The 25,270-nt window shown below is 48.1% G+C and overlaps 1 protein-coding gene across 1 annotated transcript in view; it reads left to right on the plus strand.

Moving 5' to 3' along the window:
* Positions 1 to 25,270, plus strand: part of SEC14L5 (SEC14 like lipid binding 5) — a 57,325-nt gene that overhangs the window by 22,798 nt on the left and 9,257 nt on the right. The window contains exons 3-12 of the mRNA XM_067551261.1: positions 9,277 to 9,426; positions 9,558 to 9,689; positions 11,175 to 11,303; positions 12,303 to 12,522; positions 14,028 to 14,140; positions 19,772 to 19,961; positions 20,675 to 20,763; positions 22,155 to 22,225; positions 22,998 to 23,169; positions 25,080 to 25,214. Of these exons, the coding sequence (XP_067407362.1) occupies positions 9,277 to 9,426; positions 9,558 to 9,689; positions 11,175 to 11,303; positions 12,303 to 12,522; positions 14,028 to 14,140; positions 19,772 to 19,961; positions 20,675 to 20,763; positions 22,155 to 22,225; positions 22,998 to 23,169; positions 25,080 to 25,214 (1,401 nt within the window). The remainder of the gene's footprint in view (positions 1 to 9,276; positions 9,427 to 9,557; positions 9,690 to 11,174; positions 11,304 to 12,302; positions 12,523 to 14,027; positions 14,141 to 19,771; positions 19,962 to 20,674; positions 20,764 to 22,154; positions 22,226 to 22,997; positions 23,170 to 25,079; positions 25,215 to 25,270) is intronic.

Genomic DNA, 25,270 nt, shown 5'->3' on the forward strand with positions numbered 1-25,270 from the left:
CACCAGCTAGAAGTGGTGACTGAAGTGCAATTCAATATCCCTCCTCTCCTCTGGGTGGAGTGCTGCTTTGGAGCTTTTCAGCCCCAAACTTGACACGATACCTTCACTCCCCTCCCACCCTGACACAGTCGCCCTGTCTATAAGGCTCCTCTGTCCTGTGCAAGGACACAACCTTAGGGAGTCTTGGTATCGTGCACAATGATAAAGGTGACTCAGCGTAGAAAGGGACAGGTTGTATCTTGGCTCTTAGCTGGCCCTAGGGCGAACCTTACTGTTCATAACCCGGTCGCACGACCCTAAAAACGGCGGTCTCTGTCTGCACTGAGTGCTTAACATCACGTTAGCCACAGGGGCTCCTCCAGGTCAGGTTGTAATGCAAGGTCATTTTCCAATGTGGACTCACCTTTATGTGCTTGCTAGACCCTTAAAATACTGCACACAGAACCCAGTCGTCCTCCATTTCTCCCCATCTCTGTCTGTGCACTTGGGCCTGGTTCGAAGACCGCAGCTCTTTCAGGACACTCACTGTCTCCAGACAGCCCCACGATTGGACCCATGTGGCCACAGATGCCCTCTGGAGCATTCCTTGAAGCCCATGCCAGCTCTTGTTCAAAAATGACAGTGTGGGTGGGTGGGTGACTCCTTCAGCATGGCTCTGGAGGCAATGCAGACGGAGAACAAGTGTGAAGGTTGATGCCCAGCCTGCCAGAGGAGCTATCTCCTAACACAGTGGTTCTCAACCAATGGTATGTGTACCCCTGGGAGTACGCAGAGGTCTTCCAGGGGGTACATCAACTTATCTAGATATTTGCCTAGTTTTACAACAGGCTGCAGGAAAAGCACTAGTGACGTCAGTACAAACAAAAATTTCATACAGACAATTAATGTATTTATAATGCTGTATATACTAGATGCTGAAATGTAAGTACAATATTTATATTCCAATTGATTTATTTTATAAATGTGTGGTAAAAATGACAAAGTAAGCAATTTTTCAGTAACAGTGTGCTGTGACACTTTTGTGTTTTTATGTCTGATTTTTGTAAACAAGTAGTTTTTAAGTGAGGTGAAACTTGTGGGTAGGTAAGACAAATCCCACTCCTGAAAGGGGTACAGTAGTCTGGAAAGGTTGAGAGCCACTGTCCTAACATGCAATATCCAGACCAGTCCTCACTTCAGCAATAGTCTGTGCTGATGGGCAGTTTGTAAAGCCTATCTCTAGCCTTACAGAAGTGACTGGCACGGGGAGAAAGCCAGAGCTGCTGTCCTGGGAATGGTTATGCAATGCTGTGCTGACTTACTGTATAATCCCCCTTCAATTTCCTTTCGTGAGCGGAGAGGATAATGTTCCCCTCGAGGCTATCATGGTACGAGGCTAGATAACCTAATTCTGAGAGCTGCCTTCCCGGAGCATCCAGGATCCATTCAGGACTCGGCAGGTTCTGAGCCGAAATGTCTGTACATGTACAGCAGGTTACACTGGTGGTGGGGTTTTTTTTTATTTGGGGCTCGGGCATTCTTGCTGTAATGGACAGAAATATCCAAGCCCAAGCTCCTGAGGCACATCTGTTGTGTAATCTGCTTCAAGGTCACTTGTCTGAAGGGTTATTGAAACCCACAGAGGAGAAGTAGGAGGAGTCGGCTAAGGATCAGATGCTCTGGGCCTGTGCTCCCATTTTCTGGGGCATACCAGAAGGAAGGCAGGAATGCATTGTCTACTCCCTTATCCTGTAGAGAGGGGGCAGGTGAGAGGGAGGCTCCAGATGTGGGGAATTTGTATTGGGGCACAGGAAAAGGGTTGTGGGGAGGAGATGGAGGCTCGGGAGGAGGCGTGGGAACAGTCTAGCTTGGGGTTGTGGAAGGGATGGGGAATGCCCCCTCTCTTGCAGAGAGATTGAGGTTTTTAGATGGTGTAATTCCCTTTTACCCGAGAGAAATGTCTGTCTTGGGGCTCCCACCCAGATTCTCTCTGCACTGTGACTTGAACTGAGTTTGTAACCAGTGGTGGTATGGCTGGCTGTAAACATGGCAAACCCTCTGTTCGTAGCAGTGGGAACTAACCCTGTGTGTAGGTCCGGGACTGTAACCAGTTCCTAACACTGTTTGGTGGACCCCTTAACTGTGCTTTTGGAACCAGGCTGGCCACTCCCTTCCTCTGGACACGTGCCATAGGACATTGCAGGGCACATTGCTCCACCTGCTGCTGTGGTGTTTTATGTACGTTGTTACATGCTGAGGTGGTCTGGGATAGCAGCACAGATCATGCGGTAGCACACCGATATGTACGCAGGCAGTGTGGACTCACAACCAGGGCTGACATTTCACTGGGTTGTGTGGACATAACTCAACCGTATTTATTGTATCCGGTCCGAGGGTGTCTGAACTTGGTTCCAAAAACGTGGTAGTGCTTGCGCTCGGTGTGCCCGTTAGGATTTTGCTCGTATTTCCCCACTGTTGCTGCCACTAGTTGCAGCTCCGCTGATGATCAGGCTAGACAGGACTGCAGAGCCACAAGTGTGCTAAACTGCACTGAATTGTCTAACCCTGCTCAAATCAGGTCTACTTGGCTTAGACCAATGGTGGCCACTGATGCGTTGTCTCCATTGGTTCTGTCACACGTGCTACCATCAGTGGAGCTGTGCTGGTGGTATAACAGTGGGAAATGTGGTACGAAAACCCCGGAGGTAGACCAGGCCATAGAACAGATTAGGCCTGAGTTGGCAACCATTGGTTAGTCTAGAAATGTAGACAGATCTTTCAGGGGTAAGGGATCTGCGTGAAGCATAAGGAAAGATCATTTTGAGATCTGTTATGGTGAGATTACCCTCTTGGCTAATCGACTTTATTCAGTGGACTCCAAGTTGCCCAGGCAGCTGCTGCAGCTGTTCCAATTGGTTGCTCGGGGATTTTCTCCTGACCCGGTTGTAAGTCAGCACTGGAAAGTGACTGCAGCTGAAAGAATCAGTTTCACAGTCTGTGGCCTGGATTCTGATGTGGAGCATTGGCAGTTTGAGGCTGGAGGATTTGCAGGAAATGAAAGCTGGAGGTGAGCAAAGCTTTGGTTAGAGTCGCTTTGCTCAGTGGGTGTTTGTCCCAAGTGGGTCACCCTGGAAGGAGGGGGGGGGCAGGATCACTGAATCGCTCACTGCTATGTGCATTTGATTCTATTCAGCACTTGAATCGCTTTGGACTGCCGACAGATCCCAAAGAAATTTTGCAGGCACTGGACTAACAAAGAATCAAAGGGGCTTGTTCCTTGAAAAAACTCAGGGAAGAATTGCTGCAGCAAGGAGCTGGAAGGGCAAACGCAGGCAGGTTAGCTTGTTCTAATACTTTGGCTGGTAACATTAAGTCCTGTGCAGATTGAATTTGGCTGGGCTGTTTTCTGTTATGCATCTTAAACTCTGTGGAGTGATTGGGGGGTCGGAGGGAGGAAGTAGGAACTGCTAGTTCATGTCAAAACTCCTTCTCCTTTCCCTTTTTGGATTGTGATTGCTGCCTATTGGAGGAGAAATGTGCTGGTGAGTCTAGCTGCGGAGAGTGACAGCTCAGCCTCACACCTGGCATCTGGTTAGCAGCCCAGCCCTGTATCTCTCTCCAGGGATAAAAGGTAGAGTGGTTAATAGTGCTTTATGGGTGCAGCCAGATCACTGTGGTGCAACTCACCATGTCTCCCATGGTGCATCTCTCCATGTCTCCTCCACGTGACCTGACGGCAGTGCTGATGACCTACTGTATTTTTAGAGTTGCTGTGGGCGTGTAGAGAAGATTAGCAAAGAGCTTAGCATTGACATGTAGAAGAGGAATCCTTCCTCAAACCAGGAGATAAAGCTTATTTAGGATATGTGTTTGAGCTGTTATCTTAGTTACTCCACAGGGGCTGTGTGCCTACTTCTAACAGGAGTCAGTGACTCATTAGTGGCTGTTATTTCTGCTCTTGTCTTTACGAGAATAACCTATTCCGTCGTGGGGAGGACAGAGGTGAAGCAGTAGCGGTTTTTACCCCAGGTTGCAGAGTTGATTCCTGTTCCTAGATCTGTGCTCGAATTAAGGAAGTAATGTCTCTTCTCTGCTTTAAGATGTTTTCCGTACTGGATTTTATAGCGATTAAATCAACTTTTTCTTGTTAAAGAGGCGTTATTTAGACCAAATTTGACTTGATCTTTAGGCTTTGAAAATTAGTTTTTACTAAAATTCTGACCCAAGGAAAATGTTCACGTTGGCTTTGAAATTCCCGAAGAAACTGTTAGGCAGAGAATTGCTCCCCTGCAGCATTGCATAATGTACTAACGTATGAGAACTTGGAAGCAAAACTGCCTAGAAACTGGACCTAAACTGAATGAAGTTAGACTAGTCTAACTTCTGAAAGAATGAATGGAATTTATAGAGCAGCAATATGTGTAGCATCTAGGCCCTGAAGGAGATCCCTGTTATGTGAAGTACCAAAAATAAACAGCATCAGCATTGAAAAGTAAACGGAGTATCTTAAACAATGATCAGTTACAACGATCTGTATTGGTAACGTAGCTGGTGCCACTTTGATCTTTAGAGACTTAAATTGATAGTATCCTTTAAGTAAACAAACACTTCATTCCAATAGATGTGCTGTGAAGGTGTTTGTCATCCTGGTTCCTGAGAGAAGGCACATGTGCAAGGGGGTCTTTCATAGAAAGCAACTGGCACTGGGCAATGTTTTGTCCTCCAAGAGGTGGCAGGACCAAGAACACCTAGAGTGTCCCTGATTGGAGGTTTAGGAACAGGTTGGACAAACACCCATGATGGGGATTCCACTGCCTCCCTTGGAAGCCTAATTCAGAACTACCAGTGTAGTTAGAAAGTGTTTCCTAATATCTAACCTAAATCTCCCTTGTTGCAGATGAAACCAATTACTATTTGTCCTGCCTTTGGTGGATATGGAGAAGAATTGATCACAGTCCTCTGTATAACACACCTTAGCATATTTGAAGACTCTTATCAGGTCCCCCCTCTGTCGTCTTTTCTCAAGACTAAACATGCCCAGGGTTTTTAACTTTTTCTCATAAGTCAGGTTTTCAAAACCTTTTATCGTTTTTGTTGTTGTCATCTCGACTCCAACTTCTCCCTATCCTTCTGAAAGTGCAGCACCCAGAACTGGCCACAGTACTCCAGCTCGGGCCTCCCCATTGCCGAGTGGAGCAGGACCATTACTTCCCATGTTGTATATATGACAATCCTGCTAATACCCGCTGGAATGATATTAGCCTTCTCGCCCGTGCCCCCCCCCCCCAAATGCATCACATTGACTCATATTCAATTTGTGATCCACTATAATCCTCTGGTTCTTTTCAGCAGTTCTGCCACCTACCCAGTTGTTCCCCATTTGTTTTTTTCCTTCCTAAGTGTAGTACTTTGCACTTGTTTTTATTGAATTTCATCTTGTTCCCTAATGTATAGCTCTCTAAATAGCCTGCCTGATAAAGTAGCATTAAAGATATCTCCAGCTGGGACAGGTGTCGCTATTCTTCCTTAGTCCATCTTTGTTAAGCCAAAAGCCTTCAGCAAAACCCAGGGCTCCCCAAATTCTGTAGGAGTTTGCAGGCCTTTAAACTTACCATGTGACTGTGCAGCACAACGAAACCTGCACTGCAGCTGATATCTAGAGCAGGTCAGACCGTGTTCATCTGCCTTAAGGCATCAGGCAGCCAGGCCTACAGGCTCATCTAAGGCAAGGCTGGATTATTGACTTCTCTGTGTCCAGCTAGCTGCTGAAGTGTGGTAGAGGAATGCGTAATTTGAGCAAACAGAGCCACATGGGAGGGGGTGTGGGGGGCTGCGACACCGCTGGGGAGGGTTGTGGAAGAAGAGCCCAGTGATACTCAGACAACATTTGTCACTTGCAGCCACGCTTTGAACCATGCCAGTGCCAGCCTCAGACAGCACGAGGTGTCCTTGTCAGCACTCTGGGCTGCTTTCTAGCTACTGCGCTGGTTTCTGACCCCCTGTGGCCGTGCTCTGATTGGGGGAGGTGTTAGGTGATGGTAGGTTTTTGGGGGTTTTGCAGGAGTGTTAACAGCATGTGTAATGAATTATGCAAGTCAGAAATGAGGGCAGCTGCCAAGTAATACTGTAGTATCCTAGTGGTCTGAAAGGTAATTGGTTTTTTGTCTCTTTTGGGTTTTTTTGTTTGAGGTTTTTTCCCCTCCAAGGGACAAGAGGGTGAAACCAATGATCTTGGGATAGTGAAGGTCATGAATGAAGGTCAGGAAGCAGGGAATATTAACCCCATCCTCCTCTCCTGTAAGGGAGATTGGTGTGCTGACAACTGCAGGCTGCGTGGAGCAGGTAACTGGGCATGCATTCCTAACTCTGTGACCCTAGAACAAAGGAACCCGATACGTGGGGGCATCCTTTGGCATTGTCTGGCATTCATGAATATTCCAGTGAGCCTTGACAACCTGTAGCAAATCAAGCTGCTCCAGCAAGAGAATGCCTTTGGCCAGGGATTATCCCATTGGTGATTAGACAGTCGCTCTGGGAATCTTTTAATTTGCTTGAAAACTTCCTCTCCTCGAAAGAGAATGGTCTTAATTGGAAGCCTTACAGACCTGGGGAGATCTGCAGAGACTAATACAGTAAAGGGGACATGATTCGGTGAATCTGCTAATAACTGTTGAGGGTGAGTTAAGGACATAGGAGCTTTGAGGGCCAGAATTCCACGCAGGGGAGTCGCTCTTCCTACTCTGGATATTTGAGCTTTCTGCCCGCCTGAAATAGATGCCATTCCATTGAGAGATCTAAGAGCAGGAGAGCTGGAATGTGTTCTCAGAAGCCTCTGCTATTTTAAGGATGGGTGCTATTCTCAGCACCAGAACGCACACGCCTGTATGGTGGGAAGTCAACCTTTCAGACATTGGGGTTGTAGATAGGGATTTGGTAGTTGGGCGTACAATGGGATTGCCCCAAGATTGCAGGCTTCGTTGTGCAGGTAATGATGGCTGAGCCGATATCATGTATGGTAGAGTTACCTCCTTTCTGTGGCTGACTGGCTGAAAGGAAATGCTCTTGTGTGTGACACGGAAGACTCTTCCAAGTCCATTACATTTGCCCTATATTGATGGGGAGCTCCTGGCAACTTAACCCAGTTGCCCATGTCTAGCTGAGTCCAGCACCCATGTGAAACAATAGCAAAGAAGTCCTAAGAGGGATCCATGAGACTGCTGCAGGAAGAACCCTTTCCACCTTCCTCTCTGTGTCTGCCCTAGAGACCTCTGCAGTGGAGTCTAAGCGCCTGGTACAGTATGTGCTCCTGTTTAATTATTGATTTATAGTAGCATCCATGATGTACTAGTCACTTTCCAAAAACCTCAAGAAAGATGATCCACTCTCCAAGGAATTTGTAGGACAGAGATGAGTAGAGAGAAGTTAGGGGAAGGGGAGCAACTACAGGCAACTTGAATGCATGTCAGCTTGGTTCAGTCAGTAGCATGGCTGTGGGTTATTAGGAAGTACTCAGACATGGACAGAATGCGGGGCTTGCCAATAAGCTTGGGGTGGGGGTGTCCGATGCATAGGAGGCAAGGCCTAGAGGTGGTGGCATGTGAAGCATGGATGTGGTAAAACTTGACATGGTCAGATGTTTGTAAAGAAGCAAAATTTGTAGTGGGGGAATGGGTTTTACCCTGTTTATTATTCCATTCTCTTCACTTAATGCCTTCAGCAGAGGATCTCAAAGTGCTTCATAGAACTGAATAGGAACAGAAAAGTTTCCGTAAGGTTTATTTTAAAACAAACCAACAAAAACAACCAACCAACCCACCCAATGAAACAACTTCAAAAATGTTAAACTCCCCCCTGCAGTGTTGGAAATGCAAACTGCAGCACTGGGCTAGTTCCGAGCTGCGTGGTGGGGAGGAATTGCAACTGCCTAATCTAGCTTCACTGTCCAAGGGAAGTAAAAGTCCAGGAAACAATGTGCCTTGCTAGGGAAAGTTGTGCCTGGCAACGTGTAGCATTCACCGATGGCTTAAAAAACCCCTTCCTTATTGAGGCAATTTAATTTCATAGAATCATTGTGGCAGATCCTCAGCTAGTGGAAACTGGCATAGCGGTTCTGAAGTCAGCGGAGCTAGGTTGACTTAAACAAGCTGAGGTTCTGGCTTGTCATGTCCAGGTTTTCCATTACTTCCCCCCTTCCCTTCCACCCTTGAAATGAGAAATCCTGATGCAAAGGGCAAGTTTTGTTTGTGCGTCAGGGAGGGGAGAGATACTGAAACTCACACGCAGCTTGGTAATCAGGGGATTAGAATCCTAGAAATGTAGGGTCACCTAGTCCAGTCCCCTGCATGGAGGCAGGACCAAATATTATCTTGATCAGTGGCTCTCAACCTTTCCAGACTACTGGACCCCTTTCAAGAATCTGTTTTGTCTTGCCTACCCCAAGTTTCACCCCACTTAAAAACTACTTGCTTACAAAATCAGACCTAAAAAGACAAAAGTGTCACAGCACACTGTTACTGAAATTGCTTACGTTCCCATTTTTACCATACGAATATAAAATACACTGATTGGAATAGAAACGTACTTACATGTCAGTGTGATACTTGAGCCTGTTTTTCTCTTGTGAGCCTTGACTGACGCCCAAGCCCCCCCAGGCAGCTGGGCTGAAGCATTAGCTTTGGGGGCCCCCTGTGGTGTGGAACCCTGAACAGTTGCTCTCCTTGCCCCCCATTAATACCAGCTCTGTGCTTGTGACTGCCTCCCCCAGTCCTGTGACCCTCCCTCCCCGAAGGCTGTAACCCCCAGGTTGAGAAACACTGATCTAGACCGTCCCTGACAGGCGTTTGTCTAACCTGTTCTCGAAAACTTCCAATGACTGAGATTCCACCTCTCTAGGGATTAGTTAAGCTCTGCTGTATTAAAGATTGGTGTGTAGTTATGCACCGTGCTAGAACATTACCCCTCAGCATTAGCTCCTCTTTTCTGAGATGAAGGGGATTTCGTAGCTCTGTGGCCTGCCATGAGAGGTCTTTGTGAATGGCCTGGTGGCTGAGGCTTAGGTCTGGTCTATACTACAAGTTAGGTATCCACTCCCCTGAGAAATGTACTTAAGCTGATCTAAGCCCCAGCGTAAACACTGTTGACCTAGCTAGCACCTCTTGGAGAGGTGGATTTACGAAAGCGAAGGAAGAATCCCTTCTGTCACACTAGCAAGCGTCTACACTGCAGTGCTATGGCAGCACAGCTGAAGCACTTCTAGTGTAGACGTCACGTAGCCTTATTCTTCTTTGTGTCTCCTAGGCTTACGAAAAGCGCTTTCCCACATGCCCAGAGATCCCTGTCTTCCTGGGCAGTGAGATCCTTCAGGAATCCAAGAGTGATGACGGAGCCATTCATATCATTGAACGGAGCTGCAAACTGAACGTGGACGCTCCACGGCTGCTGAAGAAGGTGAAAGCTAATGTGCACAGCCTCTCTTGGCTTCCTTGTCTGCTGTTCTGTTCAGTAGAGGCTGGAGCCATGGTGACTTTGCTCCCGCGTCTCCTAACATCCAGTATGATTTTGTTCTCCTTCCTTCTCAGATTGCGGGGGTAGAGTACGTCTTCTTCATACAGAAAAACACCGTGAACTGGAAGGAGCGAACTCTGCTCATTGAGGCTCACAACGAGACCTTTGCCAATCGCGTTGTCGTCCTTGAGACGTGTAGCTACTCGGTAAGTGCCTTTCTTCCCGAGCAGTTTTCCTCTTTCTCTTGGCCATGTGGTGAGCAAGACCGTTGCAGCAGCCTTCCACCCTGGGCAAACAGCCAAGGGAGGGCGCTCTAAAGAGCTTGGATGCTGGGCCATAATCCAATGTGACTTGGAAGCCCGTTGACCTGGATTGTGGGCTCTGTTTTGACGAGCATCTGAAGGGACTCACAGAGGTGGCATGCTCAGCAGCTAGCTTGTCTAGGGGGAAGGAGTTACCATGCCTTGGTTGGAGCATTAGGTCCTCGAGTGAGATCAGAGAGCTGGGTGGGGTCTTGCTGGCCAGACATTCCCGTTCATTTTAATTCTGAGCAAAGAGAAGTAGGGGAACATTTTATGTCAGAGCTAGAGCCCCAGCATGATTCTAGCAGTTTAGGGAGGAGCCCCAGGTACTTATTGTGATGGGAAGTTGAACTGGGGGGTATGGGAGGCAGTTGTGGCAGCTGAATTCAGTTCCTGGCTTCCCTGTCGTGCACTCTCTCTGCCCACAGGACTTCCAGGTTGCTCCTGTGTTGATCATTTAGATAAAGCTCTTGTGAGGCTTATCTGTGGCCTGAGAAGATATCTTTGAGTGTGTTCCACTTGTTGAGGCTGTATGCCAGATCAGTGCATCCGGCCCATGGGAGTCAATTGCCATTAAAAATAGCATCTTCTATTTCTGGAAGCAATCCGATACCTTGCTATGTTCTCTAAACAAAAGTCCAGATCATGTTATGTACCTGCCCTGTTGACACTTGTACATTAGTGCGGCTTCTTGAAATCAAAGAATCTCTCAATGGCTGGTGCTTCTAGCAAAGCAAATAACTTAAAACCCCCCAAGCCCTCTAATTTCATTGGGCCCCCAAGGCCGGGACCACTGGAGCATGTTTGTGGTGTTCATGCAAATGATGATGCTGGATTAAGTTTTTTCCATCGCTGTCACCATGGCGTGCTCTCAGTTGCTGACGGTTGAGATGCCGCAGGGTCAACCCAGCAAAGATGCAGTATGTGTTGCATGCGCAGTGCCAGATTTCAGATTACTGGGATCTCTTGGACCCTAGTGTGTTACCTCCAGCTCACAACTTTTCCTCCAGAGTGGCTCAACAGCTGGGTTTCCAATATGTGGCTGTTTTTTTCTGGAAAGGAGGAATTAGTTTTCTGCCATTACCGTTTGGGGAGCCAAACTGCAGCGATGGGTGTAGCCTTGGTTCCCTTGGGTGGGGAGAATCCCACCTGAACAGCAGTTGTGCTCCAGATGTGTCCTTACGCTGCTGTCAGACTGAGTATTGCTCTGAAAGCTGTCCTGCTAGTGGCCAGGATGAATCAGATCACTAAGCTCTGACAGAGCTACGTCCTGCAGGAAGCCCCCTCTTCTGCAGCCTGGGGGAGTGAACAGCCAAATTACTGCCTGGCCTGCCTTGGTCTGCACTGCTCTGCGCTGTGACCCCTGTGCTTGTCTCTGTCTGAGTTTAGGTTCACCCTGAGAATGAAGAGTGGACGTGCTTTGAACAGTCTGCGTCTCTTGACATCAAGTCGTTCTTTGGCTTTGAGAGCACTGTGGAGAAAATTGCCATGAAGCAGTACACTGCCAACATCAAGCGGGTGAGTGATGGCTTTCCCCAGCTCCGAGAAGTGCAGCTCAAGTGTCCACAGCCCATTAAAAGTGGGGATGTAAACGGGCTGCTCTGATCCAAGGTTGCCAGGGCAATGAGCGTGAAGGGCCATGAGATGCAACATTCTCTAATGGTTAGAGCAAGGGAGTGGGAATGGGCAGGAGACCTAGGTTCTGCGACTGATTCTCCCTCGTGCCATTGCCTGGAATAGGTCACTTAGCCTCACTGTTGCCTGAGTTTCGTCTTCTGTTTAGAGAGACGACACAGCTCTAAGGAGCAGCTGGGCCCTGCTCTTGGTCCCTGTGTCTCTGCCACAGAGATGAAGCCAGCATCCAGCAAGCCAAACAATCTGTTCTTTAGGATATCTCCATGCAGGGGTTGGAAGGGAATTATTCTGGGTGAAGACTGCAGTCGCTGCGCAGTCCAAGCTCCTTGGAGTCTCTCTGACCAGTGTCCCCAGCCAGGAAGCTGCCTTCCCGATACATGCACAGGAAGGACAAGCCCTGGGGGACTGTTAGCTTCATGCCACTAACCACTCCGCTCTGATGTGATCTGGGCAGTGCAATGGGTCTGGCTTGGGGGAGATGTTAATTTGATTTGATGGCCCTTTCCCTGGGTTTAGGGTTGCAGGGGAGCAGTGCAGCAAATGGGGGAGATGTGTAGGGCTGGCTGACCCTGTTTCCTCCCCTCCCCTAAAACAATCCTGAACCAAAGTCTGTTCTTAACTCAGCACGTTTCCCTCTCTAGAGAGTGTCTTTCACACTCCGAGTACACCATTCACCACATGCTCCTGCCGTCAGTCCCTTCAGCTCCCTTCTGCCTTTCTCTAACACTGCTGCATGATGACATTCAACACGGGACTGTGCTCCTTCTTCCCTGGGCTAGGGAAACTCCCCCTTCCCACTTACGGCTGGGATGCTGATCTCTCTGAGCATTAGGAATCCTTTCCCACGTGGTTTCTCTCTCTAATTCAAGTCTTCACTTCCAGGGCAAGGAAGTGATCGAACATTACCTGAAGGAGCTGATCTCCCAGGGTATCACCTTCATCCCTCGATGGACACCTCCACCAATGAGCAGACAGAAGGACAGAAGGACCCTGGCTGTGGGGGACAACCCTGGTATTGTGCCAGCAGAGTCCTGCGCACACGGGATGACCAAAGAGCAGTCAGGCAGCTCTTGCCCTGCTGCAGAGACAGTTAGCCCTGACGGTATGTAATCCCCGAGCAGCAGCAGAGGTTAGCCGTGTAGACCTTCTGGGTTTCACGTTGGGATGTTTCTGCCACTTAACTCTTGAAGCTTTTGCAGCCTGATCTAAGAAGAGGCTCCAGCCCTGTATGAAAGCGTCTGCCTGAGCAGAAGGAAGTTGTGAGGTCATTGTATCATTGCAGTGACACCTATGACGCTGGGAGCTTTAACCCAGGATTCCTGGTCCCTGTGAAGGGGAGTATGTCTCCAGGAGCTTCAAGAACAGCTGCTCTATTAGTGTAGTTAGAGTAAGAAACTGAGATCTGGGACGCCTGGTTTCTATTCCTGCCTGGCCTTAGCCATGTAGCTTCTCTGTACCTTAGTCCACCCATCTGTAAAATGAGTTGAATACTTACCCACTGGATAAGGAAGCTGGAAGGGACAATTAATATTGGGAAAGTGCTTTGAGATAAAAAGCGCTATAGAAGCGGAGGACTCCACTTATGGGGGGGGGGGGCAGGGGGGGAATTATTGGTTTCCTTTTCTTCCCATGTCTCTGCTTTTGAACTGTATGACACTCCCAGCTGCCTTGTTTCCCTTCCATTATGTGTCTGCTCCCCAGCGTGTCCTGTAGGCATGTGGTCCCCTTTCTGTGGCACTGTTGCCTATTGTATCCAGGGTCATAAATATCCTGCCTGATGTGGAGCTATCCCAGAAGGGTCCCCTCTGCTGTCCTTTCCCTTCTGTCTCCGCATGCCTCCAGCACAGCTGCTAGCCTGTGACGCTACCCTTTCGGTACAGTGTTCCCTGTACTAGCATCCACGCGCGTGCCTCCAGCTGCACATCTGCCTTGACCTCCACACACTGGCAGACGTGATTCCCCTTGTCCTTTATCTCTCTCTGCTCTGGAGGGACCCTACACTGCTCTATTCACACAGGACAAATCATGGCAAAGATCATTCTTGTATACAGAGAGGAGCCCCATCAGTTATTCACGCTTTCCCCCTGCTGGCCGTCCATGGCATAGCATTTCAGCAGCTTCTGGCCTAGCTGCTCTCCCCTCTTGCTGTAGGAATATATTGGGGTAAGATTTTCAAAAGAGCCCAAGTTAGGTAGGTGCCTAGAGCCCATTGAAATCCAATGAGTTGGGTGCTTAACTCCCTGAAGCTCCTTTGAAAACCCCAGCCAGAGCCTACGGCAGCTTTGGGATGGAGGCAAGAATTAGTGAGCCTATTGGCACCATTGAGTACAGGGTGGGTGACCCTGCTGTGATGCCCTAGACATCCAGAGTTACTTCCTCAGTCCCCATGCCCTATTTGTAATCAAAATATCGCCCAGGGGCTCCTTAGGAAGCTTCCCACCCCTATCCAGACAAAAGCAGGGCAAACAGTTAATGAATGAGACTGAGAGTGTTTGAAAATTCCTAGCGCAAATTGCATGCGTGCTTTAGTGTATGGAAATAACTGCAATTCCCACATATGCTCCAGGGTGACTTCTCCCCTCAGCCGCTGTTCTCTTCCCTCTCCAGCTGACAAACTGGACACTGATTACATTGAGCGGTACCTGGGGCAGCTGACGCCGATGCAGGAAAGCTGCCTGATCCGACTCCGTCAATGGCTGCAAGAAATGCACAAGGGCAAGGTAGGCAGCCAGAGGCAGAGCTCCCTGCCTGGAGACCAGAGGGGAGCTCTCTAGAAAACGGATGGCCTCTTGGAAGCAGCTTTGCTTAGTGTCTTGATCATGTAACTGTGATCCAGGAAACCCCTGGGTTCGAATCTCAGCTCCGCTGCTGGCTGGCAGTGTGGTACTGGGCAGATGACTGCTCTGTGCCTCGATTTCCCCCATGCAAAAATGGGATTGTGAATAACTCATGTGCTGAGGCTTGATTGATTGTGTAGTGCTATGTAAAGACAGTTATTCCCTGATAAGCTTTGAAGTCTGAGGCCAAGGTGAAGATGATATGGGGTCCCTATCCTCATGGCACTTCACCACAGGTTGGTCTGATGAGGCATGTCTGCCCTACCAAACTGACCACATTTACAACATAGCTGTTTGACCCATTCAGTCTCATCATCAGAGGAGGGGCCAGACCGTGGTCCCTGAGTCTGTTAAAGCACGGTGGCTTTACACCTGATTTAGAGTAGACTGACCCATGGATTGGTGTCCAGAACAGCTTACATGGCTATTTGGATGGGTTGCATTTAGGGCTCTACCAAATTTGTGGCTGTGAAAATAGCGTCACAGACTGTGAAATATTGTCTCCCCTGTGAAACCTGGTCACCCAGCTCTGAAGATAGCGCAGCTGGCAGCAGCATGGAAGTAAAGGTGGCAATACTGCAACCCCCTCATAGGCTTGCGACCCCCGCCCCCCCAATCCCCCTGCTTTTGGATCAGGACCCCCAGTTTAAGAAACGCTGCACACACTTTTCGTGGGTTGGTCTTGGCATAAATTTGTGGATGTGTAACATTTCTCTACCATTTAAGTAGATCCCAAGTTACATTTAGCCGGTGGCCTTGGTTCCCTTCAAAGCCTAGCTTGCTGCATCTGTGCGGGAAGAGGGAGAGACTCTGATAGTCACACTGTAGACTATTTTAAAACCTACTTGCATCTCAAGGCTTTTGGCAGACCCTGCTCGCTAGTCAGGTGGGTAATCATGCCTAGCTTTTATCTAGCCCTTTTCTGGTGGGCTTTGTAAGCCAACTTTCCTAGGGGCTGCCTTAATGTTAGGAAGAATTTTATTTAAATCTGTTTTTATGAAAATTCTGTATTTCAAACTTGATGCAGAAACTTTCGTATTGAGGAGCAGGGTCTGTCTGCCTGCCTGCCTGCCTCAACTCAACTCGTGGGAGTAAATCACACTCGAACTGAAGAGTAACTGCCTGAACTCAGGGAACCCAGAAGCTCCAGTATGGGGCAAAAGTAGAGTGATTTGCAAGTGAAGCCAGAGTTGACAGCAGCAGGGGGATGTTGAGCCTGGGTTGTGTTTGACTCCCATCAGGAGATATTGGAGATTGTGGGCCAAATGTGTCCCTGGCACTACTCCATTGATCCGAGCACAGTTCCGCTGGGGATGAATTTAGCCTTGTGTTTACTGGGAAGCTACGGAGAGCTGTGGGGAGCGTGGAAGGCTGGGGAGGGCGCATGGTTTGTTTTCTTCCCTCTTCCCTTCCAGACAAACACTGAAGAGCCGAGCCTGTTGGTGTTTTGGTGGAGATGCCCACCCAAGGCTCTGCTGTGCGGTGTCAGGCGCTCGTGCTTGACATTAGCAGTGCTGAATTCCTGATCAGGTCTAACGCACAAACCAAAAAACTCTTGCCACTAGAACCAATATCTAGGCTCAGCACTGTGAAATGCAAGCATGGGAGGGACGCGTTCAAAGCTTATTACTCCGGTTCTGGGTTCCTCCCCACCCTCGTTACTGGGGATTTAGGGGCTGGAGAATAGTGTGCCCTGCTCTGGGGGAGCAGGGAGGCAGGGTAGCCTTGAGTTACTCATTGCAGCCCTTGATTTGGCTTCTTCGGAGCAGGACTAAGTTTTGAACAGAGCTGCCTGTTTTGCCCCTCCTCGCCCACAGCCAATCATCTCATTAGGTCTACGGGATGGGTTATGAGAGTGGGCAGGGAACGAACAAAAAGCCGGAAGGTCCCCAGATAGGATCCAGCCTCCTCTCCTCCTTCTCATTCCCTTATCCCGCTTAACTAGTCGTCACCATTCATGCTTGGAGCAGGGGAGAGGGAGTGTGTGCAGTAGTAAGGAGAGCTGTGGCGGTAGGTGGGATGGGAGCCCATTAAAATGAGGGGTCTGAGGTAATGGCTGCCCGCTCCATTGGTAAGTACTTCTGAGAGGCAGGGAGACCCGGTAAAGAGAGATGTACTGACCTTCCAAAAGAAAACCAGGTTTGCATATGATGCCACAGCTGGCTTCTGCACATCCTGCTTTCCAGCAGTCGCAGCTGGGAGTGGGAGGTTGGCCTGCGTCAGACGTACAAATGTGCTCAGGGATATTGTAACTGCTTTGGCTTGTCCGGCCTTGCAGTCCATTCAGCAATACCGCATTGACTCCTGTATGTAATGTGCCAGCTGTCAGACATACTGCCCCAGCCACCCTGGGAGCCACATTTGGGATCTGCCAGGACCCGGGTTTTGAGCTGAAAAGCACAGTGTAAATGTCTGTTTTTATTTTTGTTTTGTTTTTCTCATAGTCTGAGGCTGGGGAATGGAAGCCAGAAAAGGTAAAATTTGGAGCATGTGAGCAATGTGAAAGAGTTGCCTCTAGGGTTGGTCTAACCCGTGTGCACACGCTCTTCCTGGCAGCTCTTTGCTGTGCTGGATCCAATGATGGGGTGAAACTGACTCTGCATTAGTGACAGCCTTGTGCATGTCTCATGGGTTTTGTGTATTCGCCATGCCCTGGGAGATGCTTTGTAAGCAGAATGGATGGTACTGGCTATTCAGACATCATCCTAAACCCCATTGATTGCTCCCTTATCTGCTTCTGTAGAAGCACAAATGGCTTGTCAGACTTGTACAGAGTCAGAAGCTTGCCTCAGACCATTCAAACTCTCTCTGAGGAGGCTGATCTCTTGCTCTGATCTCTGCTTTTTAGTTCAAGGGTAAATACGTCCCTGTCAACTCATTGCAGATCTCCATTTCTGGGAGCTTGCCCCTTTGGATGTTTGTTTTTTAAATGAAACACTCCTGTTGTCCAAATCGCACTATCCATTCTCTGCTCCTTCCACAGCAGTAGCCAATATTTTATTCAACAAAGTCCATCTACCCTAGCTTGAAGGCCAGCCAGAGAGAGAACTGGAGACTGTAAATGATGTGAAAACTGCAGACTCTGACACAAAGCTGTAAGCAGTGCTGCTGTTAAAACAGCAGGTATTGATGCACCAGTAATAAGAACTACAGGAATGTCTCTATTTTCCTGCCTATGGAAATTACTGCAGCTGGAATTTTCTCAATGATCTAGCCAAATGCAGTCCCCTGTGCCAGAAATCCTTTTGTCTAAGTTAGCCTTTAAACTTGATTCTCTGTATAACAATACCTCTCAAAGCTCTGCCTCTGACCCGAATGTAAGCACTCACTCATCCCTGTGCATTGCTGTATTAAGAACTGTACCGCTGCCCATACCTAGGCTTTCTGGTTATTGCTATGACAGACTTCCCCCTGACATAGTAAGTAAGCTCTTGATTTATCTATGTAACAAGTAGGCACTTGATTTTATCTATATAATCAGACATGAAGAGTTCGGTGTAACCTGGGGCCAACATCACACTTGAAAGTAGCAAAACCTTTTATGTAATAACCACAGCCTATTTGATTCTCTTGATGGGGGTATGGGCTCCTCCGAATGTTGTTTTTTGATTATTTCTGTAAGAGTTTGAACCAATCTGAGTAGCCCTGTGGATAGCGGCTTCCTCTCAGCACCGAAGTTGGGCATTCAAACCCTGCTGTAAAAGATCAGCTGTTTCTATCTTAGTGTGATGCAGACAAGTTCTTGCCAGCATTTATTAAATACATTTTGAGATCTGACCTGGAACCATGAGGCACCTATCCACTCCAAATGCGATGTTTACGATGGATTAGAAACAATTTGTCCCATGTGGGCATCTAAACTGCCTTCGAACTTACCTGCTCTCAACCCCTTTCTCTCCACTTAATCCGTTCTTGGGGCTTGTCTACACGGTGCATTAATGCACACTAGAGGGGTGTAAATTCTAATGTGCACCAGCGTGTCGTACGCTAACTGGCCCGTGTGGATTCTGTTAAAAGTCCTTCATTGCACATTGTGTAGGACTGTTTGAAATGGAACTATGTTCAGAGGTGCAGTGTGCATTAAAATTAACACCTCTCTAGTGCAGACTATCGCACTGTGTAGACAAGCCCTAAGTATGTCAATTGTAGCTTCAGATCAGTTTGTGTAACTGAGATTGCTTCAGGCCTGGAATTCCTAACTACTTTGCTTCCAGCCCTTCTTTCTATTTCCATTAGCATGTCAGTAAGCCCCGAGCACGTGTATTGTTTGTGTTTGTGTTGCAGTAATGCCGGGTGGCCCAGCTAGGATTGGGGCCCTATTACACTGAAAGCTGTAACAATGCATAGGAAGAGACTGTTCTTGCTTTGAAGAGTTTAAGGTCTGATTAGATGAGATGCAACAAGCGAGATGAAACTGAGGAAATGGGGCTAGGAGGAGGGGAGAAGAGGGGATTAGAAGAATGGTTGCAGATTAGCTGTATGCACAACTTGCAGTTTCAAGTCAAATATAGTTTTTGTTTGGGATTTATTAATGATGATTGATGCTGGCCAACTGCCCAGCCAGTAATATCTGGTAGTTTTTATTGTGGGCTTGAGAGTAAAAGTGGATCTTGAGGGATTTGAAGGAAGTCACAATAGCGGTTGTATAGAATATGTCCTGCAGGGCTTCCAGGCAGAAGGGGCAGCAAGGAACAAAGCATGAGAGTGTCTTTGGTAGAAGTGGACAAACATAGGAGGCTGGTGTAATTGGCTGAAAGCTTGTGTGTGTGTGGGGGGGGGGCCCATGTGGTCAGATACGAGAGGGGTTAACTGTGGGGGGTTGCATGGTAATGTCATGAAGGGTAGCTGTGGTGAAGGGGGAGGCACACAGGGAAAGGGGGACTGACCTACTCAGACAAAGCCAATGTGGAGGTTCAGCAGAGAAGATGGACGACAAGTGCTAGCTGTAGTGTCCCAGCTGAAGAGAGTCTGTGGTGGGAGTCTGTCGGTCTATTTATAGACTGTACGGCTGTGACCAGTCTCCATAGGGCTAGCACAGGAGCCTTCCTGTTGGCTAGTGTGTTGAATAAGATGCCTTTCACCTTTTGCATGGTGTTGCGTGTGGCTTGCCTGTCTTTCTTGATCTCCCCCTGTTCTCTGGGGAAGCGACGTTCCAGGGCTGTTACTTTCGTGCACGATTTGCTGGTGGTCTGTCTGTTGGTGGTGGCTGGTTGGGGGAATGTTTTGGGAGACTGTAGCTAGCAGAATTCACTGGAGTTCCCAGCTGTCAATTTGGTGCACTGGCTTCTTAGAGGCTTGCAGTGTTTCCAGACTGAATCTGCAGGGCATGTATATGCCCAGGTAGGTGGCAGGCCCATATCTCGAGAAGGGGGCACAGAGGGGAAAAAAATGAAACTTCAATCCTTCTCCATTCCTGTGAAGCTTTTTTGCTTCTTGTTAGTGTTTGTGGGAGAGGAGTGTTGGTAACGGCGTAGTCCCATCCTCTGGAATCAGTGTGTTTCCTCTGTCTCTCAGATCCCCAAAGATGAGCATATCCTTCGATTCCTGAGGGCTCGCGACTTCAATATCGACAAAGCTCGCGAGATGCTCTGCCAGTCGCTGACCTGGCGCAAGCAGCACCAGGTGGACTACATCCTGCAGACCTGGAGACCCCCGTCCTTGCTGGAGGAGTACTACACCGGGGGGTGGCATTACCAGGACAAAGGTAGGCCAGTGTCTCTGCACCGCCAGTGAGAGCCCTGCTGGGGCTGGCATGTTACACTGCAGCATGGTGAAGAATCCTAGCAGGGGTACATTTCCTAATCCATAGGAACATCCTGATTGTGTCAAAGCAATTGTTTGTTTTGTACATGCAGATGAGGTTGAATCTGGCTGGCCTAAAGCTCCCCTTGATAGGAATATGCTTTAAGCACCATTATTTTCTTTGAATGGTTAAGAACATGTACTTAAGAAAATCAACTCTCTTTACAGTGGAAGCTTGTCCTACCCAAGTGCCCCATCCCTTACCTGAAGGGTCTGGCCCCTAAGGAGATGAGAAGATCAGACTCCAACCAATCCAACTGACAGCCTCTCTGCGCTGCTGGCAAGGCTGTTACAATATCACCTTCCCACTGAAGACCAGATTGAGACCACAATGCATTTTACACAGGCCATCAAACAGCTAACCATCTGAGGACAGTGTTGACCTGGGTTGGGTTTGGACTGTGGCATGGATAAGCGAACGTCCCGCTCATCCTCCTTGGGGCTATTCCATCTCCCAGACACCTGGCCTATTTGTCACTGAGAGTAAGCTGAGGTTAGACTGGCCATCTGAATGCTACTTTTCTTCAGCAGTTTCCAAGTTCTTTGGATCTCCGGTTTGGGGGCTTAGAATTAGTGTTTTCCCTCTAACGTCTTTGTTTGGTCTTTATTTTGAAGATGGCCGCCCCCTCTACATCCTTCGCCTTGGTCAGATGGACACGAAAGGTTTGGTGAAGGCCCTGGGAGAAGAGTCGCTCCTGCGACACGTAAGGGATGCCTTTATATATTACCTGTATAACTTCAGCTGCTACAATTTCTCAGAGAGATTTAGATGAAGTGCAAAACATGGCAGCAGGCTAGTCTGGGAAGAAGGGATCCACTTGACTAGCAGATGAAGGAGCCGGTTTTAGTACCACATATCAGTTGGCCCTGTTTATACTTCTCCCATCAAGTGTTGGTGGTGATAAAGCTCAGCATGCACCATGTGGGCGCTATAAGGCCTGCTGATTGGCCACATTTCACCAGATAAAAATGTGGAGAAAATTCTTTGCTGGCTTAAAGCTATTGTCTTCAACAGAGTTAGGCCATCACAGAACCTGGCGCTTGGTTGATGCAGTGGCTATTAGGGCTTGTCTAAATGAATACTTGAGGTACATCTACATTGGATTCCCAGTTCATGTAGACATATCCGTCTAGCTCCGCTCAAGCTAGTTTGCCAAAAACAGCAGTGTAGCCAGGATAGCAAGGGCTGTGGTTTGGGCTAGCTGCCCGAATACGTACCCAGCGGGTCCAGGCAGGTACATGCTCAGGCGGCTAGCCTGAGTCACTGCCCCTGCCATCCTGGCTACGCTGCAGATTTTAGCGTGCTAGCTCAAGCAGAACTAGCACAGGTACAGCTACGTGAACGAAGACGTTCATTCTCCACGAATGCAGTTCCACTTGGATACCAGCTATTGGCACAATTCACACTGTAGCACATGCTGACTTTGCCATCACCGTGAACAAAACTTAGAGCAGCAGCTGGTCTTGTCTTCAGCGTCAGAGCTCCTCTCAGTGCTGGAGGGAGAGGGGAGCATGTGAGGGGGATCGGTTCTGACTCCCTGTTTTGGAATGCCTCCTCAGCTGCCACGCCACAGAGAGCTGCTACCAAGCTGCTCTGCAATATCCCTCCTGTGTAGGGTCCTTAGTGGCACGCGTAGCAGTGTAGCTCCACCCAACCCCTGACATACTCCCCATCCCAGAGTGGGGCAGGGCCCAGCAGTGACATTAATGTGCCAACAGGAAGTTCTCTTATGTCGGGGAGAATTCTCTATTGGTGACTTGCCACTGGAGTGCTGCCCTTTGCATCACTTGAATGGTGCAAAGGGGCCATAGCCGGGCTTGAGAATCTGGTCCACAGTGTCTTCGGGTCTTCAACACACAGACCTTGTAAATGCAGTAGAATTGACTTTTTCAGTAACCTTTCCAGAAATCTCGTTGTTTGTTCTGTAAAAACATAACATGGCTGGTGTGTCCCTTTATCACAACAGGCTGTTTTGGCTCCAGGTTCTCTGTTCATGTGATTACCTCAGAGTTCCCCTGTGGTGGGGTAGGAGATGGGACACTTCCTTGGGTGTGTTGCCAAGGTTACCCCCAATCTGCATCTCTCTTATTTCAGGTTTTGTCAATTAACGAGGAGGGACAAAAGAGGTGTGAGGAAAACACCAACCTGTTTGGCCGTCCCATCACGTTAGTATACGTTTAGCTGTCTTATAATGTATATTAGTATAATGTGAACCAGTATGGTGGAAATAACATTTCAGTAAAAGTTTTTAAAACATATCTTGGATTTTATTGAAATAAGTAACTGGAATTCCTAGGACTAAGCCACAGATAGGAGTATTGTGTTTATATCAATCCCGAACCTAGTCAAGGCAGTGGGGGGTGTGGTACCATCCACACTGGAGTTAGCATAGATGAACTGTACAATTCGAAGGAAGACCAGGCTGTTTGTCCCCGATTACGTAGTCCAGCCTTTCTGCCATATTCCAGGTGGATCTTTTACCTGCTGCCCTGGTGATCCTAATCTAGATGCTTGAAGCCTGTGGCTCTGGCTCAGTTTGCACAGCATCAGGTTTTAAACTAACGCAAAGTAACTTTTTAGTGGCATGACAGTAGTGCCCAGATTGTGCTCTAAAAGAGCCATTCACTCAAGGGGCTAAGCACACTTAACCACTTCAAAATGGACAACCTGTGTTGTCCTCCCTGGGAGAGGGGAGTCCATTCTGTGCCTAGAGAGCCAGTCCACTGAAAATACCTTTGGACTCTGGTCATCTGCTGCCTGTATGAAAGAGTGGAGCTGTTGCTCCACCGGTACTGCCAGTCACCCCTGGGTTTACTAGAAAGATGTTTGTGCAGCCCTTATTTGTGCTGACCAGGCAGGGGAGGAGGCTGCTGTGTTGCTGATGAATGGGATATTGCTGTGCAGCTGCAACCTCTCCAATTTTTCTGTGCATTTCAGATCCTGGACGTGTCTGGTGGATTTGGAAGGGTTGAACATGCGTCACCTGTGGCGGCCTGGAGTCAAGGCTCTCCTGAGGATCATTGAGGTTGTAGAGGACAATTACCCTGAGACACTGGGGAGGCTACTGATAGTCCGAGCACCACGGGTTTTCCCCGTGCTGTGGACTCTGGTGAGTGAAATCCTTACTGTATAGACAGCGAGAACTGGGCCAGTGTCACAAGTGGCTAAAACTCCTAGTGCTGCAGACATCACTGGAGGAAAAAGCTCTCGGCAACCCGTCGTGCTGAGGAGAGCTAGATGCGGTTCTTTCCTGAGCTCATTGGTGGAGCTCCTGAATTAGCTACGGAGCAATATGTGTTGTCTTCCCATCACTTTTAGCCTCTCTCATCCTGCTAGCATTGAGCAGAACTTGGGAGCAACGCTGAGCCCTCGCATGGCAGTGTGCTGCATTACTACTAACCAACAGGCTCGCTCTGGGGACTCTCATGCTGCTGTGCATGAGTCTTGCAAATAGAAAGTTCCCGAGGTTGACATAGGTTTGAGTGGCCAAGATAAACTGCTTTTACATCCCAATCTAGAGAGCACTGAAGAATAAAGTAATGTGTCTGACTCTGTCTAGGGCTTGCTGGCTGTATTGGCAACATAACAGAACTGACACACCCCAATGCTGTTCTGGAATAGTGCTGGGGATGGGGAGGTTGTGATAGATCTCTGGGGTATAATCTGGAACTGTGGGACAGCTGTGTCCTCTTACCCTCCAGCCTGGGCTGCCTTTCACAATGCTATGCTAGTGACAAGCAGCAAACTCCGACAGGTTCTTTGCTCTCACACAGCCATCAACATGCAGACACACACCCACCTAAATTGCATGAATGCTTTCCAAGCCCCTCATGAACTATACAGAGGGAGACAACACCAAATTCCCCCTAAATCCAGCCTTGCACCCGAGAAATGTACCATCCTACACTGTTCAAGATCCTCTTGAACAATGCAAGCGCATTAATTAGTTCACCACTTCATCAAAAGATAGTGGACGTGCACCAGCCTTTGTAATCTGAGCAGATTCCCCAAGCATTTAGGACAAATTCACTGGTTAAGATTAAACATTTAAAATTAGGTTATTAAGTTGAGAGAGAGATTTTAAGTGATTATAAGTATTAGGCATAGAGGTCAGAGTTGATTATCTGAGGAATAAAAGGTAAAATCTCAGTCTAAATCCTAAACTTTATCAGACTAATCAAGATTTGAATCAGTCTTTCTCACCCTCCTGGACATTGCATGCAGAATTCAATTCACAGTTCGTGCTAACTAGAAAGCCTAGTTCAGACCGTCCCTTCTCCTCAGTTCAAGGAGGCTTCCCTTTGTCTTCTAGACAATCTTGCTTCCAGGTGTTGAGATGAGGAAGGAGAAAGGCCAAGTGGTGCTGTCATTGTCCCTCATTTTATACCCTCTTCGAGGTGCAGGAAAGATCCTTGCTGTGTCACGGGTCTTAGACAGACCCCAGTGTGTATATGCGCTCTCAGGAGTCTTTGGGTGGGGCCCCACTGGGAGAGTAGATTGTCCTTAATGGGCCATCAACACATGGCTGGCTAGTCCTGATGTAAATCTGTCTTGGGGATTTTAGTTGCTCCTTGTTGCCACAGACCCACAACATATTTCAGTAACAAACATAGCATAACTTCACATGCGGAGGTAATCCATATAATTCAATAGGATAGGAATGATCAACAGATCATGACTTCTGAAATGATGCCTCACAAGGCATGCTTTGTATAAAACATCATCATCATAAAACAGTGGTGAATATGTGGATACAGGGTGTCATTTTGAGGTACAGTGTATCACAGAGGTGACTTCTAATTTTATCTAATATGAAGGGGAGGGGAGAAACCCTGTGAGAAAACGGAAAATTTTCTGTATATAATTGTTTCTTCTGCATATCCATTTTATAGTTCAGGGGTATCAATATCCCCATGGACTCCAGTCCAAGATACTAGGCATGTTTCTGGAACGTGGTGCAATATCCTTTCCCATTTCTGTCCGTGCCATGAGAACATCTTTTGTTCACTTTTATTTCAGGTTAGTCCCTTCATCAATGAAAACACCAGGCAGAAATTCCTCATCTACAGCGGCAATAACTATCAGGGTCCTGGAGGGCTTGTAGACTATCTGGACAAAGATGTGATTCCAGATTTCCTTGGAGGAGAATGTGTGGTGAGTTTCCCTTTATCGTAAGGGGAATCTGAGGTATGCTGTTTTCCTGGGGCCTC

The sequence above is a fragment of the Emydura macquarii genome, unplaced genomic scaffold (assembly GCF_026122565.2).
Source record: "Emydura macquarii macquarii isolate MOO-44397 ecotype Brisbane River unplaced genomic scaffold, CSIRO-AGI_Emac_v2 contig_1348, whole genome shotgun sequence".
Classification (NCBI taxonomy): domain Eukaryota; kingdom Metazoa; phylum Chordata; order Testudines; family Chelidae; genus Emydura; species Emydura macquarii.